Source organism: Odocoileus virginianus, chromosome 24, assembly GCF_023699985.2.
Source record: "Odocoileus virginianus isolate 20LAN1187 ecotype Illinois chromosome 24, Ovbor_1.2, whole genome shotgun sequence".
Taxonomy (NCBI): Eukaryota; Metazoa; Chordata; class Mammalia; order Artiodactyla; family Cervidae; genus Odocoileus; species Odocoileus virginianus.
The window spans coordinates 35,148,572-35,168,534 of record NC_069697.1 but is presented as its reverse complement, the minus strand read 5'-3'; the positions used below and the strand labels follow the sequence as shown (position 1 = coordinate 35,168,534).

Sequence of the window (19,963 nt, the reverse complement as noted above, 5' to 3'; positions counted from 1 at the left end):
GGCCTTTATCCAATCTTCTGCTCCGTCAACCCATAAACTGATATTCCACTTCCAGATTAATTCCATTTTAAAACTTTGCTCAAAACCGATGATGTTGCACTCCTTCTTACAACAGGGCTCAGGCAAGTTAAGAGAAATGAACACAACCCAGCTGGTGGTAAGCAACAACAGGGAGCGCTGTGAACTGCTGTCAGCTGGTGACTACATTGCTTCCCAATTTCTAAATAAAGCCTATTTTTGAGCCGATTGTTGTCAAGAAAAGTAAGCAATAACATGACGTATATCAAATGCTGTCTATTTTTGATATTTAAATGTTGAAACACCTATCAGAGGGCCTAGCAAACAGGAGGTGCTTAGTATTTAGTCTTACCCACCATTCCTTAAGTCCCCTAAATTATAGGCTTTAATGTTGACAAGCCCAACCAAAGTCAGAGGGTAGCTGTCTTAATCCTCTGTGCCCAGCACCTGGCCTGGGGCCCTCCTGGCAGCTACTCAAGCCTCTCCTGCCTATGTTACAATGTAACATAACCTTTATGAAAGGACTAGTGTCATTGGTTGGACTACGAAACTAACCAAGCAACAACAGTACCCAAAAACTTGTGGCAAATATAAGATTCAGGAGGGTTGGGTTCTAGGATCAAACTTATCTTTAAATACTTATATAAAGTTGGGCATTTAGCTTCTTGGTTTTTTTTGGTGTTCTGGTTTTGTATTTTTGATCATGCCATGTGGCTTGCAGGATCTTAGTTCCTCAATTAGGGACTGAACCCGGGTCATGGAAATGAAAGAACAGAGTCCTAACCACTGGACTGCCAGGGAATTCCCTAGTCTCTTGGTAATTCAACTTTCCACATTTGTAAAATGCAATAATATCCACTCTCTCAGGGTCATTGTAAGGATGAAATGTAGATAACTAACACCAAAGTGTTTTGAAAACATTAAAGTGAAATTATTTTATAATCTGGGTTAAAAAAAAACTTAGCTAATTTTGAACTGTCTATTGCCACAGGGCAATTCAGGAAAATAAAAAAAATGTTCTGTGCTTATGGAGTATGCATGTTGATTTTAATATCTTTAATTCATACAGAATGATCCAGAGTCCAATATCTTTCAAATACAGATGTAGACTCCATCATCCAAAGAAACTGATCTCTTCTCTTCAAAACAGGGATAACAATATCTGTCCCCAAAGACTGTACTGAAAGTTTATTTTATATGTATGCATACAAGTATGTGAGTGTTTGCTATGCTATCTGTTCTGTTCAGTCGCTAAATTGTATTCAACTCTGTGACTCCACAGACTGCAGCATGCCAGGCTTCCCTGTCCGTCACCATCTTCTGGAGCTTGCTCAAACTCATGTCCATTGAGTCGAGTGATGCCATTTGGCCATTTCATCCTCTGCCGCCCCCTTCTCCTCCTGCCTTCAATGTTCCCTGGCGTAACGGTCTTTCCCAACGAGTCAGTTTCTCATGTCAGATGGCCCAAGTATGGAGCTTCAGCTTCAGCATTAATCCTGCCAATGAATACTCAGGATTGATTTCCGTTAGGATTGACTGGTTTGATTTCCCTGCTGTCCAAGGGACTCTCGAGTCTTCTCCAATACCACAATTTCAAAGCATCGTTCTTCGGTGCTCAGCCTTCTTTATGATCCAGCTCTCACATTCATACATGACTACTGGAAAAACCATAGCTTTGATGCTACAGACTTTTGTCAGCAAAGTGGTGTCTCTGCTGTTTAATACACTGTTGTTTTGCGACAGTGTTTAGCATTTAACTGAAACTCCTTCCTTCCCATGGTCTACGGTTTTAAAAATCATAGCCACCCACCCCCCCGCAAAAAAAAAAAACATAGACCCTACTGGTTGCTGAACTGTAACTTTTGGCATAAACTTTTTAGTGGCTCCTTTTTCAAATACCCCATAATCCCTAGATTACATACCTGTGATATTAGACAAAGCCAAAGAATCCATAGAATCCCGAACACTTTGCTCTGGTTTCAGGTCTGACAAGCACTCCAGCGAATCTTCATACCACTGTGTCTGATCGTGATTGTATCCTGAAGCCCCATGGTCCAGATCCAATTCCTGGAGTCTTCGACTGCTCGCAGGGCCTGGGTGGCTGCCATAAGCAGAATCTCCCAGTCCATCTTGTGACTGTGCCCAATACATATCAGATTGGTATTTTTTACTTGCAAGGCTCTGGTTGTTTTGCTTTAACTCGGTCTTATTTTTAACCATGTTATCAGCTATCCAGTGCTCACTGGCTCGAATGTCCATCTCACTGGGCTGCTGCTGAAAGAGACTTTTATCACCAAACTTGAGGAGGAGCTGTGTCATATAATCTTCATGCTCTGCCCATTCTTCAGGGTCTTCTGGGGTTTCGTGCTCTACTCTGCCTTTCCAAAATTCTTCATTGACAAAACTTGCTCCTTGCCTGGAAAGGCTCAGATCGTCCAGCTTCCGAGATAGGGTGTCGTCAGCATTGCCTGACAGGCCAGGAAACTTGTAGTTCAGAGCAGGGGACAGAAGGAGTGACTGACGACACTGGTCTGCTGACCGGCTGCTCTTGCCCATCCGGACACTTCTCCTGGAGTCTCTTGACCGAGCCGACTGGAACGCAGAGTCGGAAGAATCGGAGGCATGCACGTCTTCACCGAGGCTGCATGTCTTAGAGCAATAAATCTGGCCTTGTTTGGGGAGGAAGGGGCATCCCAACAGAGAGGTTTTGCACTGGGCACAGGAAAAGCAGGCCTCTGTGGCATGCCAGTGCTGCCCATCATAGGTCATCTGCGCGTGGTCCACACCTGTTTCGAGAAAGGAAAGAATCACAAGTTATGGTTCCGCCTTGACACAGAGGAAGAAGGAGACAGACGGTGGGCATGAGGGAACCTTTGAGGGTGAGGAGACTGTCCTGGATCTTGATAGAGCTGGGACTTACACAGGTACAGTTCATTCTCATTTATAAATTGATCTATGTGCTAAATTTCCTGTTAGTTCCAAAATCAATCCTTGCAGAGTCTCCAAGGTCACTTGCAGACATGTGCAAAGTGGCAAAAAGTTTGAGTCAAGTGATGCTGCTGCATCCCAGCTCAGGTGAAAGGGGGGCCTCCTGGGTCAGTGCTCACACGTCACACAAGGCCTGTTTTCTTTCCCACGTCTGTACTTTCTCTGAGTGACTTTGCTGTTTAAAATGGCCCAAGCACACAGCTGAAGTGCTGTCTAGTGGGGCCCAGCACAGAAGACTGTGATGTGCCTCACAGAGGCAATCCACGGGTCAGATGAGCTTTGTCCAAGCAGGTGGGACAGGGCTGTTGACTGTGAGTTCAATTTAATGAATCAACCACATATATTAAATAAGGTGTCTTTAAAGCAAAATACACAGGAAATAAGATTATCTGTTTGGTTTATGACACTGTTTCAACCAGAGGCTCATCGGAACTAACTCACTGTATCTCCAGGAGCCATGGCTAGGTACTGGATAATCATGTTCATGGGGACTTAACAGATCACAACTGCCAGGAGTGATGAGAATCCAGTCTACACCCGTTCGTCAAAATTCATCAAACCAAAACATTTAAATCTTTCAGATTTCACTGTACGTAAACTATACCTCCATCAAAAACAAAAAGAAAGAAAAAAACACTGGATAACCAGAGACAGAGTGACGGACAAGTGACAAAGCCGCAGGCTGGGCCACAGACGCACCGATGTGCTCCCCGCACGTCTCGCAGTACTCTGCATACAGGGACTCGAAGCAGCCGCAGCAGAATGGGCGGCCGTCCTTCATGATGTACCTCTGTCCCCCCAGGACCGTCTCGCACTCCAGGCAGCAGAAGTGTTTCATGTGCCAATGCCGACCCTCAGCTTCTGTGCACTCGTCAGCAAAAATTATCTTTAAAGAGAAACAAGAAACCACAGGATGAAAGAAAATCATTGTGAATGATTTTAAAGGCCAAGTAACCCTATTTTCTGGGCAACTGACAGGCACTGGATCTTTGTTTCTTACAGCCTCAAGCTTACATGTAACTTGATGTAGCTACAGAACAAGAACAGAACTTGAAAACATTGAAAAAGAGAAACTAAGTGCATGCTTACACTTTAAAAGAAAACACAGAATTCTACATTGGAGGTAATACACTTGGTCATATTGTTGCTCCCCAGTCACACTTTGCAGGCATAATGCGGCAAAGAACACATTAACCCTGAAGTAATTTAGTGGCCTGTGCACCTTTTAATATTAAAAAAAAAAAAAAAAACTCATTAAAGTGGCTGGGAGCCACCAGTTACAGCGATCTGGGGGCTGGATAAGTGAACAGCACTTAATGCAGATGATGCTTCCTTTGACCTGATGGCCATCTCCAGATTAAGGGCTTTTTGATTTTTCCATATTTTTGGTTTCAAAAACTTTTCAAATAGCACATCATAGAAGAAATTTAAATATACAAAAGTAAAAAACTGGAAGTTTACTATTACTGATTGAGGAAGACTAGGGAGATATAATGCATAAATGCAATGAGGTTCCTTGGATGGGGTGTCAGAATAAAACACAGACATGAGTAGAAAAACTGAGGAAATCTAAATGAAGTCTATGATTTAGTTAAAATATTATAACAATGTTAATTTCTTAGTTTTGATGCATATACCATGATTACATAAGATAATTAACAAGCTAGGAGAAGGGTATACAGGGACTCTCCGAGATATTTTTGCAACTCTTCTGTAAATCTAAAATTCCTTAAAAATAAAAAGCCTACGGTAGAAAAACTTCATTTTGCACCACCAGCCCTTCCCACACATGCTCCAGGGTTAACCACTGTGAACTCAGTCTATGTCTTTACACGCTGTCTCTCAGTGTTTACAACTATGTATACAGTTTGTTCTTCCCCCCTTTAACAAAAGTAAGATCGATCTTTACACACTCTTCTTGCAACTTGCTTTTTTCTCATAATCCATCAGTGCACACAGACACCAATTGCATTCGCTTCATTAGCTGCATAGGACTCCCTTATCCCACTGTACAGGGTCATCTTAAAACTACATGCACACAGCACATGCAGCGGAGATGTCTATTTGGCTGAGGTGTGAACAGTGGAATGTTGGCTGACTAGAAGCTTATTTATTTTTCCCGGTGTTAAGGGGTGAACTTTTTTACCTCGTCACATGCTGAACACCGGGGTTTGAGCAGCTCAGCATGGTGCCGGCCACAGTGAATTTTTCCATCCTGATAAAAATAGATGAGGTCGACCAGCAGCTCACTGCACGTGAAGCAGACAAAACAGGATGGGTGCCAGCACACTCCTGGGCCTGCTCGCGAGGCAAACACTGCAATTTCACCTCCGTTTATCTTCAGCCCACACTAAAAACAAAAGGATTTAGATTTAAAACGATGCTTCTTCAATGACTGCAGTCTCTGCCTTTTCCACTTAACACCCAACCCCAGATCTATCAGGGAGACTTTCTCTTCCCTCCTGCTAGTGGTGAAACAACTCTTCCCTTTGGAACTGTCATTCTCCACTGGAGTGAACACGCCTCGGCTTTACTACCTACCACGCTGGACTGCTCGCTGAGAACACTCGCGGTGTCTTCTGGGGGCGGGCTCCTGTTGGATCTATTCTTGCTCTGAGAATGCCCACTAAGGCCCTGAACGTCTCTATCATGTCCCTGCGTTTCGGAACAGGAGGCACACCCCAGCCGCGCCCCCTCCATGCCAGGACCTCAGGATTTCACCCCATGTTTACTTAAGGGGCTGCCTCCCCCATACACACAGCAGTGTGGCCAGTTACGGACAGAAATCCCCATTTAATATGAAGCTACGTTGCTTTTCTTATAGTTTTTGGAGGTTTTTAGGGCTCACACAGATGCTGGCCTGGCCATCCGCTCCCTCCCACCTCTCCCCCTCAGCTGATCCAAGACATCACCACCCGTCCATCCAGAACTCGCTACCTGCTCGCACACGGCATGCATTACTGCTCTGGACAGAAGTTTAATTGTTCCTCTTCCTAGTGCTTCTTTCTTCCGCTGCGCACTGAACACTTGCAGTTCTTTTTTCTCCTCCTCACTCAAAGTCTGGCAGTACCGCACCTTCACAGAAGGAAACAGAAGCACCCTCTGAGGCACACAGCCTCCCTCACCAATTCTTTATTTCCAGAATTGAGTTTCAGGAAATAAAACAGCAAGTGTAGCTGGTCTGCTCCCCTGAATCCCCAGTTTAAAAATGACCCCATACCTTTAAAAAGACACCAGATCTTGCAACCTCTCTAGCAAAAGTGAAATGCAATCTTCCCTTTTTTCGGCCACACCACGCAGCACGTGGGATCTTAGTTCCTCAACCAGGGATTGAACCCATACCCCTTGCATTGGAAGCATGGAGTCTTAACCACTGGACTGCTACAGAAGTCCTTTTTTGTTTTTAAAAAAAAGGATGAAAAGTTTAATTTAAACTTTTATCAGCAGAGATGCTAAAAAAAAAAACAAAACCTAAGGCATTAACCTTTCTTCAAAAGGCTTAAACTGGTTAACTGCCACCTTCATTATACATTCTACAGGCACTCAAGCCCACTGCAGGCCCAAAGCCCCATAAAGCTCTGACTGGGCGAAGGGGTGGAGAAATTGCAGGAACCTGTAGGTTCCTGGTAACTGGTGGGTGGCTGCAAACACTATAAAAAACCAACTTGTGTTAAGTTTATTGCACTGACACCCTTTTCTCTCTTAAAGAATGGAGAGCTGTATTCTCCAGCCCAATTTTATCTGAAGAAAGGCAGGAGTCTTAAGTTTATGGGAGGCATCACAAGGCTGAGGGTGGATTTTTTTTTTCCTAATTAGCCTTCTTCCTGTTATTTTACCTCATTATCATGTGGTGGCAACTGGTACAAAAGCTGCTTAATTCGGTGCTTCTCTCCAGGGCTGTTAACATAAGGAACCTTTTCCTCTGGTAAGCAAGCAAAATAGAGCTGGATCTGAGGGAGAGAGGGAGGAGGACGTCAGCACACAGGAAGTGAACACTTCAGCTCAGTCCATCCCGAGAAGTTACCTCTGACAGGATGTGGCTGCTGGCCGCTAACGAGAAGACCAGCTGAGCCAGGCCAGCAGAAGCACAAACCCCCAGCTAGCTAGCACCCAGCTGCTAAAGGGCTCTCCAGGAATGTAATTTGTAGTAACAACCAGGGGCATCATAAATTACGCACCATAAAATATGCCCATTTAATGCTACCATTGCTTAGTGATCTCCCTAGGGTCAGCCAAGAGCATTCTGAGTGAACACTGGAAGTGACCACACAGGCTGTGTGACACTGTCCACGATCCAGCCACTACACAAACACCCTGGATTTGCTCTCTGAATTTCACACGCCGCAAAGACAAAAGCTGTTCTGTTAAACTGTGGAAACTCTCCCTTATCAGGTTCTCTCAAGCTTCAGCTTTCTTTGCTTCCATGGGTGCTGTTTCCTGAATACCTGGAGCCAGTTTCCCCCAGGACACTGGAGGGGCGCTATACAGAGCCGTACTCAGTGCATCTGAAAGGAGAACTCAAGTTCTGTTTGATTTTTTTCTTCCCGCTGTATCTAAAGGAAACCCCCTGATGAACACTGCAAAGGATGCTGCAGTGCTGAGGAAGAATGAAGATGATTCCAGAAATGAGAAGACTAGAATCTGGGGCCTGTTTGCTTCAACATTTCAAGATCTCACAAACCTACTCACCAAAGCTGCAGGAAGGGTGCTCTCTTAAAGGTCGGTCGAAACACGGCCTTCCTACCTGGAGCCCAGCTCTTCCCCTTGTCCCACTGTATCAGCCACCAGAGCTTGTATGGTTGCAAACACCAAACACCAGCTATGTGTGTGCCAGGCGGTGGGTGAGGCCCTGGATGAGTCGGAAACCCCTCTTCTCAAGGGGGTGCCCACCAAACGGGAAGCCCAACCATAACTCGGGAGCCCAACGGCCTCCCTTGTTTCCAACTGCCTTGGTCCTTGTGTCTGTCACCAGCAGGTTCTTAACAAGTTCATCATTATAAGGATATTGGGAAGATAAAAACAGGTACACACAATGTTCTCATCTTCCTTAAAATAACAATACAACAAAGCACAGAATTGGCTCTTTAATTTTTCCGATTCACATGGTGTGGTGACAGACTCTTTCCTGTGCAAGGTTATCAGAGATCTAAGCAGTGACACTGAAATGGTCTCAGAGCTCTGCCTCCTATCTCCCAAAGCCAAGGCACTGCGGAGAACTGCCACAGAAACCTTCCCCTTTCATTTCCTTTTTGTTGTTACTAAAGTTTTTCAAAAGGTTAGTAAGTTCCTCCCACACTCTCCAAAGGGACACCTAAGTCAGAAATCCATATAACAAAGGCAAAGGCAGCACTCTGGGTTTCACTCATCAGGGAAAAAATAACATCCTTCTGGACCCAAGAGTATGAAAGGGGCTGGAGACTTTCATTGAGAAACTGACTTAAAAAAGCAAAACCACCCGAAGAAGAGTAAGGCCCGAGGACACAGCATGTCACTGAGGCAGTGATGTCTGATCACTAAAAGACAGAACACCGAAGACCTTAAATCACACTGAAAACCAGAAAGGTGGACGATGCGGTTCCCACCTGCTCGGGTCTGAGGCCTGGGGGCACCCAGGCGTACTCCTCCAGCGCGCAGCCCGAGTCATCATCCGATGTGGAGCTCCGCTGGCATCCAAAGGCAAGTTTGCTCATTTTGGGCTCCATCTCCAAAGGCATCATAACAGAGTCAACAGCTGGCTTCTCAGTCACAGGACATCAGACCGTGGCTGCTGTGGACAATATAAGACAACCAAAGAGATGAACCTGAAGTCATGAGTCTTACCCTCCGAGAGCTTTTATTGAACACACATGTACACACATCGGGGCCTGGAGAAAGAGGCCAAATGACCAGTGTCACCACCCCCAGACCCCCGGGTCTTAAAAACTAGGGCTGTACCATGCAGAAAGGGGCCCGTTAGCAGCTCAGCATTTGAGAAAATGCCACCCAAACTAGTTTATCTCCAGATGCCTTTAAAAGGTACTTCTCTACACACTGTTCATTAAAAAATTCTCAAGAAAATTGCACTGCTAACTTCCCGCAAACGAAATCCCTGCGGAGCCCCAGGAGTTGTAGGAAGAAGCTGGGCTCGAGCCTCCCGCCTTGTCCACTCCTATGTGCTGTGAAAGGATTGCTCCAGCCACCCGCATTGGTCCCCAGCATCTCCTGACCCATCTTCCCAGCGGAGGCATGCTGCCTGCCAGTACAAGTGGGTCGGCTGGGCCACACTGCTTAGGTTTCAGGTTTCCAATAAAGTCCGAGAGGCACTGAACTTCGTTTACTCAGGGAGAAGAAACAGCACAGTTAAGTCCTTACACAGCACATTAAACTCACAAGCCTTTATATCCATGGGCTACAGGCAGCCAGACATTCATTAATGAGTTCCTTCGTAAGAAAGTCACTGAATTTGAGCATTAGGTTAAAATAAAATCAAGTGCAGTGACTATTAGCATTGAACTGTGTTAATGGCAGGCTTTCAGTGAAAAGGTCTGCAGTACCTGGAGGTTCAGTCGGTAAAGAATCTGCCTGCCAATGCAGGAGACCTGGGTTCAAGCCCTGGGTCGGGAAGATCCCCTGGAGAAGGAAATGGCAACCCGCTCCAGTATTCCTGCCTGGAAAATTCTATGAACAGAGGAACCTGGTGGGCTACAGTCCACGGAGTTGCAAAAGAGTGGGACATAACTTAGTGACTAAACTACCACACCACCATCTGCCTCGTGTGTGACATGCTCTCAACTGCTGCTGGACACATGAGGTAAAAACCCAGCTCTGAAAAGTTTCCTCCGATGAAAGCCGATGAGTGTTTAGACAACAGTCCTGACATACAGCCTAAGAATTTTGTTATCACCATGCATGTTACTTCTGAGTTCCTTCTGGTTCTTAAAAATCATCCCCCATTCCCAGTCATGAAGACAAAAAAAAGAAGACTTTCATGATCAGATGCTGCTTTTTATACTTCCCTCCAACAAAAAAAAAAAAAAAGAAAGAAATTTACAGATAGTTCAGTTCAGTTGCTCAGTCGTGTCCGACTCTTTGTGACCCCATGGACTGCAGCACGCCAGGATTTCCTGTCCATCACCAACTCCCGGAGCTTGCTCAAACTCATGTCCATCGAGTTGGTGATGGCATCCAACCATCTCATCCTCTGTTGACCCCTTCTCCTGCCTTCAATCTTTCCCAGCATCAGGGTCTTTTCCAATAAGTCAGCTCTTTGCATCAGGTGGCCAAAGTACTGGAGTTTCAGCTTCAGCATCAGTCCTTTCAGTGAACATTTAGGAAATGACTTGCCCAAGGTCACACAGCTAAAAGCCAGAGTCTAGTCACACTGCAACATGTCTAACACATCAGACTTCTGAAAATTCTTCTGTTTTAAATAATCTTCTCATTTGCTTCAACAGGTAGGAAAAACACTGTCAGCCCAATAGTCATTTGTCAGTGACTCTCTCAGTGCAACGCTAAATACTCCTAAGTGTTAGAATATGTTACCTATTAAGTTCTATGAGTACGAAATCTTATGACTTTTCTTTGATGAATCAAAGGACACTAAAACTTTAAAATTCTAACAGTTCACAAAAGGGGGGGCCAAACATCCAAAATCTACAATCTTTATTAGAAAAAGGAGTAATGCCACACAGAAGGTAGTATTCCAACTAATAAACTTAACTTTCATTCACCCTGAACAAAAAGTAAAGCTGACCTCATTTCCTGCCCCACCACTGGGGGGAACTGACCTTTTACACAAGACATCATTTCACGCAGGTGCATTTCATTCATGTCTCAACTGAGGGGAGGCTTTCTAAACATCGACACATTTCTCTTACTATTCAATAAAAAAGGATGTGTTAATGAAAGTCAGAGCACTTCTTGGATCTACTCTTTTCCTTTTGTTTTGAAAAAAAATAACACCTGCATATCGAAGGGAGAAAAACAGAGGTTAAGAATTTAATTCATAACTCAAACACCCCCACCAGGAGAAAGGGTGCCTTCAATGCTGTTGAACCCAAATCATGAAATATACATGTCTGTCCTTTGCCAAGTATGGCTGAAAAGGGAGACTTGAAGGTACCTGCTCTGCACAGACTTTACCAAGAACATAAATATTAAGCAGAACCTAAAAATTAAATGTCACTGTATTTTAAAACAAGAGAAAACATCACAAATTAAGGCAAATGAATTTTCCATGCAAGCACAAAGATTCAGATTGCCAAAGAGCTGAATTACGCTTATGGCTACATTCCTGGATCGGCCTTTGGTGGCAACTGTACAGTAAATGCCTATACTAAGCAATCAGAACTTGAAGCCATGGTCCCCGTGCTCCCAGTCACCTGGGCGTGCTGGCCGTGTCTCCAGCCGGCAACTCCCACAGCCATAGGAGCCTCGCCTCAAACTGTGCTGCAAACTGTCATTCCGCACTCACGGGCGAAGTGATGCGCTGAAGAAACGCGAGTGATATGGGTGTGGCTTTCTGTGTCATTTGCTGGCACTCTGACAGCTAACTCACTCCTCTGCGCCCAGCCTGGCATGATCAGTGATGTGACATCCGATCACCACACCAAACAACCCCACGAGGGTGAATCTGCTTAAAACTGAAGGGCAAACCGAGTCTCAGAGTGATCGGCCATGGGTCACCTGTCCAAGGGCAGCCGCCTTAGAACATGGTTCATCTGTGACCTTAAACCCCTGCAACCCCGCGCTGCCTCCTGGGTGGAACTTTTTCGTTTGTGAAGTCATCAGACTGCTACACCACAGACATGCCTGATGACACCATCAGACCCGGCCCATCCACCTCCCCCAGAGAGGGCATTTCAAGGAGAACACAGAGTCAAGAGGATTATAAAACAATGGCCTCATGAACTGTTGCTTCAGAGCTTTTAATTTGGAGAATGTCTTTTTCCTTTATATCAGAGGATAATTACTTAAAATGACAAAACATGACATGTACTAGTAAGTTCTAAGAGCTGTCCAAAAACAAATATTAAAAAAATACAACTTAGCCAGCTGACCTCCTACTTACCTGTCAGTGGTAGAGATGCTGTATTTCCATAGCTCCTTTTTCTCTTCTTGACAGCATAACAACTTTAAGTCAGATTTGTCTTTTATAAATGACCTGTGCTTGTCAGCAGACCCAGAAAGTGTACTGTTAAGTATATCACTGTCTCAGACTACATCACATGTAAGGAACTGACTGCTGAGGACGGTTCTTATACATATAAGAATATATAAAATAACAAAAATCACAGAAATGTGATTGCATAAATATCCCTTATGTAGACATTTACATTACTACATGGTATGTACTTTGCAGCACAAAAGAAGGAAGCCTGGCCATTGCTTATGCTCTGGGTGAAGAGGAAGGGTCTTCCTAATGACATCTTCATGTGGCTGCATTTGCTTTTTGCCAAAATACTATTAAATATCTTTTAGGCCAACCATGAAACCATCACTGAATTAGATCTAATAGGAAAATCCTATTCAGTCTATTTCCAGGTATTGTCTCTTAAAATTGATCATGTGAAACAGAATCAACAAATTAAATCTGCAACTAAGTTGAATAATAATTGAAATAGGACTTTCCTGGTGGTTAAGTAGTTCAGAACCCACCTTCCAATGAAGGGGATGTAGGTTCTATCCCTCGTAGGGGAACTAAGATTCCACACGCTGAGCTGCACAAGAGGACCTGACAACTAAGACTCGACACAGCCAAGTAAATGAATAAATAAATATTTTTTAAAAACTGAATTTTGGGGTTTGATATAAAGTGAAACTTTTTTTTGGCAGAACCACAGTTACACGGACAAGGCTGGCCCTATCCTGTGTCTCATATTATTTACTTTTGTAAATTTTTATATTGATGTAATTTCAAACTTCAGAGAAGTTGTGAGTAAGGAACAAACTTGCTGCTGCTGCTAAGTCGCTTCAGTCGTGTCCAACTCTGTGCGACCCTGTAGACGACAGCCCACCAGAATGCCCGTCCCTGGCATTCTCCAGGCAAGAACACTGGAGTGGGTTGCCATTTCCTTCTCCAATGAGTGAAAGTGAAGTCGCTCAGTCGTGTCCGACTCTTAGTGACCCCATGGAATGCAGCCTACCAGGCTCCTCCGTCCATGGGATTTTCCAGGCAAGAGTACTGGAGTGGGGTGCCACTGCCTTCTCTGAAGGAACAAACTTAGGCAGTCTTTTACCCAGACTCATCAATTGTTTACATTATGCTTCATCTGCTTTATCCTCCTCCTCCACACACAGACACACATGCTTTTGTGGGAACCATTTGAAAATATTTTTTACATTCTCTTACTTAACCACAATTAAACATGGTATCTTAAAGTTTATTTTAAAAAAATAAAACTATGTGCAAGATACCACGTTAGATGACAAAAATAAATTGAGTAAGAAGCCAGAATAGCTCAAACCATCAGTATTCTGTGCTTATTCTGAGGCAGGTTTCTTGTCCTGGTCTTGAAACGCTGCAATAAACGGAATGAACTCAATCACAAGTGAACGGCAATCGTGCATTAACCAATTCTGCGTCAGGTTTGCCCCTGTTAAGGAAATGAATCGGTAATGGCCCTACCTCTCCAACATCTTTATGATTCTGGATGTAAATAAGCCTGATCAGGCAGAGAAAAGAAGTAAAACAGTGAGCCTGACCATGAAGGAAATGTGTAGGGCAAGCAACATCTTAAAGCTAATAACACGTCAAAGAGGCCCGAGGCTGGGTAAGGAGAGATGAGATGCTCATTCCTAGAAAGATGAGGATTCTCAAGTGGAAGAGTCCCATTGCCCCTGCTGTGTCCTTTCTTTTCCTTCTTCCTTCAAGGTAGTTAAATAGCTACTGCTCACCATTTAAAAAGATTCAGAGACAAACAGCTCACAGATGTCTGACTTCTCAATCATCATATACTTGTCAAAAGAACACCTGACCCCAGGGAAAGGAGCAGCGCTGAGGGAAGGCAACTTGTTGCCCCGGGCATTCAGTGAGCGCCTCCCCCAAATCCCCAGGCTATTGTGGGGCCTGGTTCTCTCCAACAGCCACTCTTTTCCTTCCAAAGATGGCCTAAGGACGTGACAGTTTTAAAGAATAAAATAATTAAATAAATATAAAGAATTAAAGTTATCACTGACATGTGCCAATTGGTACTTTCACTCTGATTACATACATCTGGAAGCTGACCAGGCCATCCAAAATAAGAACACGTTAGTAACAAAGGCTGAATGCTGACAGGGGAGTTTCATCTTCTGAGTTCAGGGCACTCCAGCCTCCTGAAGGGCGATCAATTATTGGCTACCATTCCCAACTCCCTTGGCATGAGGTTGGAGTAACTAGGCCCTCCATAAAACCTCTGGCAGGCAGACACTAAGACAGAGACACACACACTGCATGTGTAAGCAGTCTATGGAACACAGCAGGATCTTTCCAGATGTCTTACACAGAGCAGAAATTGGGAACCCCCAGTGGCGCTATGAGGCTGTGAGCTGGCACTTGTTCCCCAAATTCAATCATCGAAGGAGGAGTCCCTTACGAAATTTATTTTCCAGATTCATTTACTCCACTCATTCATTCATCCTTATATTTAAGGACCATTATTGAATCGTTCTGAGAAACATCAAAAAACAAGGCAACTGACATTCATTCCATTAAAAGCTAGAACTTTTTTTTTTTAAGTACCTGCTGTGATAAGAATGTTTCCAAATTTCATATGGAATTTCCTTGCTTTCTTTAATAGTGGTGGTGTGTGTAAACTATGTATGATTTAGCCTTTGGCTGATCATTTGTTTTCATTTTGAGTAGAAGATGAACAGTGTAAAGAACACTGGCTTTAAGAGTTTAAACAAAAGGAGTTCTAAGTCAGCCATCCAGCTGGGAACAGCCTGGGAACCATCCTCAACGAGGAGCTGAGGACTATCCCACAATGCAGAGCTGATGTCCAGAACTGCATGGCTCCAGACACATGACTTTAATTTGTTGCTTTCAATATTCTATAAATTAGGCAATTACAGTTTGAAAAGTTTGACCACAAGTATATAGAATAATTATGCTGTAAATTATTATTATTATTATGCTGTCCATTATTATATGGACAAGGGCTTAAGCATCCCTCCCATAAGCACAGCCATCACTGTTTAAGATGACATACAGTGTGTGAAGGTGTTATTCAAACTAAAAAACGGCCTTATTATTTTGCTATGCTATTTTGGCCACTTGGAGATCATTTATTTTCTATTGAGCTGTATGCTGCATCCATGATAGTTAAGGATTATTATTTTGATTGACCTTGACCTATACATAAGTGAGCCTTTACTATTTTTCCCTAAAAATCTTAACAAGTCAACATAGAATATGAAAGTCTAGAGGCAGTAGAGGGTCAATGTTTTGCTGAAAGACATATTCTTTCCAGATGACAGCGGTACCACTGAATAATTGCATATCTCAAGCAGAAGAGACTTTGGACTGAACCCCATAGGCAAGGAAAAGAACAAAAGGCAGATAAGTAGGAAGGTTCCCCTCCTGGTCTTACATATGACAGTTATGGTCAGAAAAGAGAAAAGGAACCTGGGAGGGCCCTACTAGCCCACTATCATCAAGAGAGCCTAAAGGTAGTGGCTTGCGAAGAGAAAGTAAAAGGAACCAATAAGAAAGAGGAAAACTGGGTCAAAGAGGGTTCTGAGTCCTAGGCAGTTGAAAAACAATGCACCAATATGGAAATACTGTCTAGGCAAGTCAGCAGGGAGTGAGGATTTGGGAGCGTTGAGATGAATGAGTTCAATCAGATTCACATTGAGGTTATAACTGTACATCAGTGCTGGTATGGTTCCTATTAGTCATCATTTTCTTGGACCAAGTCAAGGAATCAAATCAAAATCATGCAAATAGAAAACAGAATAATTTTCAGTGCCAGCCATTGACTAATGAAGTCGAAGGTCATACCCTTAATTGCAAATACTTTTCCTAATAAAATTCCACTTTAGTTCCTATGAGAAGACTACCTGCAGCACTGCAGGATCCTTAGGAAAAAGTTATTTCTGGTGTGGACATGCCCAGGAAAGTTAGAAGTCCTTTGATCACCAGAAACCAGAACAGATAATGATTTGTGAAGTCAGTTGGGCTAACATTCCGTAAGTGTCCCCTGCTGCTAAGTGTCATCCTGTGGGCCACAAGCTGCTTAACAACTTCTTTGTTAAACTGCTTGTTAACAAGGCCTTTGTACATAGAAGCTTCGGGTCACACACACCCACTCAAGATCTGCTCTAATTCAGCCAGGCTAAATATGTAGGTGAGTTAAATTTAACTACAGACTCATTTGGCAGTAGGGAATCCTGTAACACTTCCATTCTTTACAAACACAGACATCCAAGCACGCTCATGCGTGTGCGCACACCCATATATATACCCTAGTTTTATGGTGTCCTTAGCTTAAAAAAAAAAAGTCAGAGGTCTACAAAAGCCATAGGTCTCAAAACTATTACAATCAAGATTTGAATTTCATAGCAAACGTCACTAAACTGTAATCTCTTTAAAGTTTTCACATAAAGAGCACTCAAGCCTATTGTCTGCTAAAGACAATAAGAAAGTCCTGGCCAACAGAGCCCAACCCAACCGTACTTACTCTGAAATGAATCACAATAACTGTAAAATAAAAACAATGAAGGTATTGCTTATGAAACATTCCTTGACTAAAAGGACTTCATACCAGCAATTAGTGACATTAGGCCATGTGCCCTTTGGCCTTTTCTGTATTTTCCAGGTAAACCTCCATCCAACTGGTACATTTTCCGACAGCTGAGTGGCCCGACAGGCACCACACCATTGCCAAGAAGCTATCTATTTTTCCAAGAGGAAATGTGGAACTCTGCAGGGTTTCAAAGCAGGCTAATTTCATGCACAAATACATTCCACGACAGTAAGACAGACTGCTTAACAAAAGGAGGAAACCTGATGACAAAGCAGGGTCCTTTGCCAGAGCGGCGCTTTGGGGGTCAGGTTATTTGGCTGTAAGCCGGCCTGCAAGGCAGAATCCAAAGGGCAGGCTGCGGTGTGAGGCGGGCGGCGCGAGGCGCTGTCTCATGAACTCATTGTTTTCCATAATGGGAGACGCAGATATTTTCTCAAAATCGTATTCAAGTCTCCTATTGACTTTCTGAATTTCCATTTTCAACGGCGGCCCAAGGAAACGGCAGCCAGACTTGACTCCAATGTACACACAGACTCGGGTTTCACCCCGTCACCTGTTGGCGCCTGAACAACACTCCTCTTTGTGAAACGCACAGCCCTCATTTGAAACAAGTTTCCAGAGAAAACACTTCAAGAAAGTGTTTGAGAAGTCACAAGACTCGAGTTGTAAAAACAAATTCCACACATAGCCTGGCCTATACTGACACAGATTAATGTGAAAACCCGAGGTTTCTAAAAAGGCCGCGGGAGAGGAGTCGAGGAAGGGATATCACCCCGTCCTTCCGAAAAACGCAGGGGACTAATTCGAGGTGGGCCGCGGGGTACGGGCTGGGGGGCTCCGCCGGGCCCTCCGCGTCCGCCTCAGGAACGCCCGGAGTCGGAGCCCGCGCGCCCGCGGCCCGCAAGCCCACCCTCCGAGCGGCGCCGGCTGCTCGGGCCGCCAGGGGGCGCCCGGGCCGCGGGTCCGCCTCGGGCCTGGGCTCCTCCGCCTCCGCGGCCTCCCGGACTTAGACGCCCAGCTCCAGATCCCGAAGCGAGGAGACGAGCCCTTCACGGCGCCGGCGAGAGCCCCGCGAGGGCAGCTCCTCGACACCCGGAGCCTTCGAGGCTCCCGCGCCGCCCTCGGGCAGCGTTACCTCCTCACCCGGGACCGCACTCGCTCCACCGCTCGACCGCCGGTCCCCGCGTCTATCCTCAGATTCCAACGCGAAACCCTCCCCTTAGCCTCAGCATTCAGCCCCCGCGGCCCATCGCCAACGAGCCCCGGAACCCAGACGGCGGCTCCCCACCTGCGGCCGCGGGGCCGAATGCGGCCTGCAGCCCCTCCGTAGAACCCTTGGCGCGCACTCGCCGTCCCCAGCTCTGCGACCGGCCGCGGCTGGCGGCCCGGCGCGGGTGCTCCCGTAGGAAAACAGGGCTGGGGGTCCCTAGGGTCATCCGCGCCCACCCCTTTCCGGACGAGACCCCAGCAGGGCGCGGGCCGAGGGGCAGGGGCAGCGAGCGCGGGGGCCCCGTCGCCGCGCAGTGTCAGCCCCGCCCGGTCAGCGAGGGGTCGCCCCCGCCCCGCAGTGACGCGAGGTCCGCCGGCCGGTCCTGTGAGTCCCCTTTCGGTGCAACGCGGCGACCCTCAGCCGCGGCCGCCGTCTAACCTGCCGTGAGGGGGCCGGCAAGAAGTCCCCCAGCTTTCCAGAGACCCTTCGTCCCCGCCGGCGTCGCCGACTCTGCTCCCCAGTGTTGGAGTCGCCTCGCCCAGGCCACCGCATCCCCCACGCCTCAGCGCCGCGTCTCTCCAGGATACGCCACCGCGGAAAGAAAAAACCCGTCTCCTCTCTGCTCTTGGGCCCGCGATCTTCAAAAGTAACCAGAGCCCGCATTAAAAAAAAAAAAAAAAAGTAACCGTTTCGCTTCCTGACGGTCCCACCCTCCTTGCGGCGCTGCGGGCCGGCCGCCGGGCTGGCGATCCCCGCCCAACTCCGCTCCCCGCTCCCGTCCGCAGGAGGAGCCTACCCGGCCAGATCCCGCTGCCACCCGCTTTCCAGGAACTGTCACTGCTGACCGTGCGCCTGGCAGGTCTCCACAAGGTCCCGCGCACGAACGATTCCTCGAAGAGTTACCCACCCACTTGGCCAGCCTCGTGGCTCGAGCTCCTACCTCGGTCCGCCCGCTCCATTCCCGGGAGCCCTAGTGAGTGTTAAAGCCGAGATGCAAATACCCCAGGACGCTTATGTAAACTTCCCCCTCCCGCAGGTGCACGCGCGGGCCAGAAAACGCTGGGAGCATATGCAAGGACACCTCTTAGAGAAATCATCTCCTCTCTGCCCATAACAATGATGTCAGCAAATGGCACGTTTAACCAAGTTCTCACTTGGAAGGGCTCATTAACATATGAATTCTCCTCTTAGGACTTGCCTTGCATTTCGGAGAGGTTCCTCCTGCTTTTAGCGCAGATTTATTTTTATCAGTAAATAACATCCAAAGAAACGGAACCAGGTCACGGGATGCACTCAATCAAGTACATGAATAAGAGTTGTTAAGTGAATATAATTATTCAAACACAAGAACTAGGCTCATACTCATGGCTAATCTTGTTTCTGAGCTGTTAATATTTCTAGGTACACCAAGGAAAGTGAAGCTTGGCATTAGTTGCCTACCGATAGGACGAATAGAAGCAAAAACAGGACCTCAAGGCAAGCCCAGGAAGAAACTACAATCTGGAGCAAAAGACTGAGTCACTTCAAAACTACAAACTTTAATTTCTACAATAGCCTCCTTATCACAAGGCAATATGCCAAAAGAAGAGAGAGAAAAAGATGCAATATTTAAGAGCTTTATCAGTTTATAAAATGCAACTTAAAATGGTCACCAGTTCCTTGGGTATCCTATCTCTTTTTCAGGTTATATTAGAAAAAAAAATCCTTAGACCATCAGGATTCCTTGGAAGTAATTTGCAACATATATGTTTCTACAGTATACAACTGAACAATAGCCCATTGTAACTGTGATTTAAAAATACACAAACAAGTTGCTATAAATAGAGCAGTCAAGTGAATAACTCTGTGGCCAATTTCTGTTATCTCTGCTGCAAAGCAAGGCAGCTGAGAAAGCTGCTTTTTTTAAGTTACTTTTTTAAAGTGGCAGAGGCCCCCCCAAAATGTAATGGCTCTGCTAGTAGACTAGCTTGGAAACACTGCAACAGGATCTGTTATTGAAATATACTCTATGTTGGTAAATCTAGAACACAAGTTGTGAAGA

At 45.6% G+C, this 19,963-nt stretch overlaps 1 protein-coding gene across 11 annotated transcripts in view; it reads right to left on the bottom strand.

Moving 5' to 3' along the window:
- PRICKLE1 (prickle planar cell polarity protein 1) overlaps positions 1-19,963 on the bottom strand; it is a 110,630-nt gene that overhangs the window by 2,531 nt on the left and 88,136 nt on the right. For 3 of the 11 annotated variants that reach the window (XM_070454548.1, XM_070454545.1, XM_070454546.1), the window contains 6 exons: positions 8,589-8,773; positions 6,843-6,956; positions 5,944-6,081; positions 5,153-5,356; positions 3,706-3,892; positions 1,941-2,804 (listed from right to left, as the gene is read on the bottom strand). In XM_070454548.1, the coding sequence (XP_070310649.1) occupies positions 1,941-2,804; positions 3,706-3,892; positions 5,153-5,356; positions 5,944-6,081; positions 6,843-6,956; positions 8,589-8,723 (1,642 nt within the window). In that variant the 5' untranslated portion in view covers positions 8,724-8,773. Of the gene's footprint in view, positions 1-1,940; positions 2,805-3,705; positions 3,893-5,152; positions 5,357-5,943; positions 6,082-6,842; positions 6,957-8,588; positions 8,774-10,772; positions 10,989-11,366; positions 11,746-12,055; positions 12,766-18,000; positions 18,089-18,360; positions 18,569-18,718; positions 18,790-18,862; positions 18,954-19,963 lie in introns of those variants that run through there. The other 8 variants (XM_070454549.1, XM_020903235.2, XM_020903238.2 and 5 more) reach the window with 8 other exon arrangements.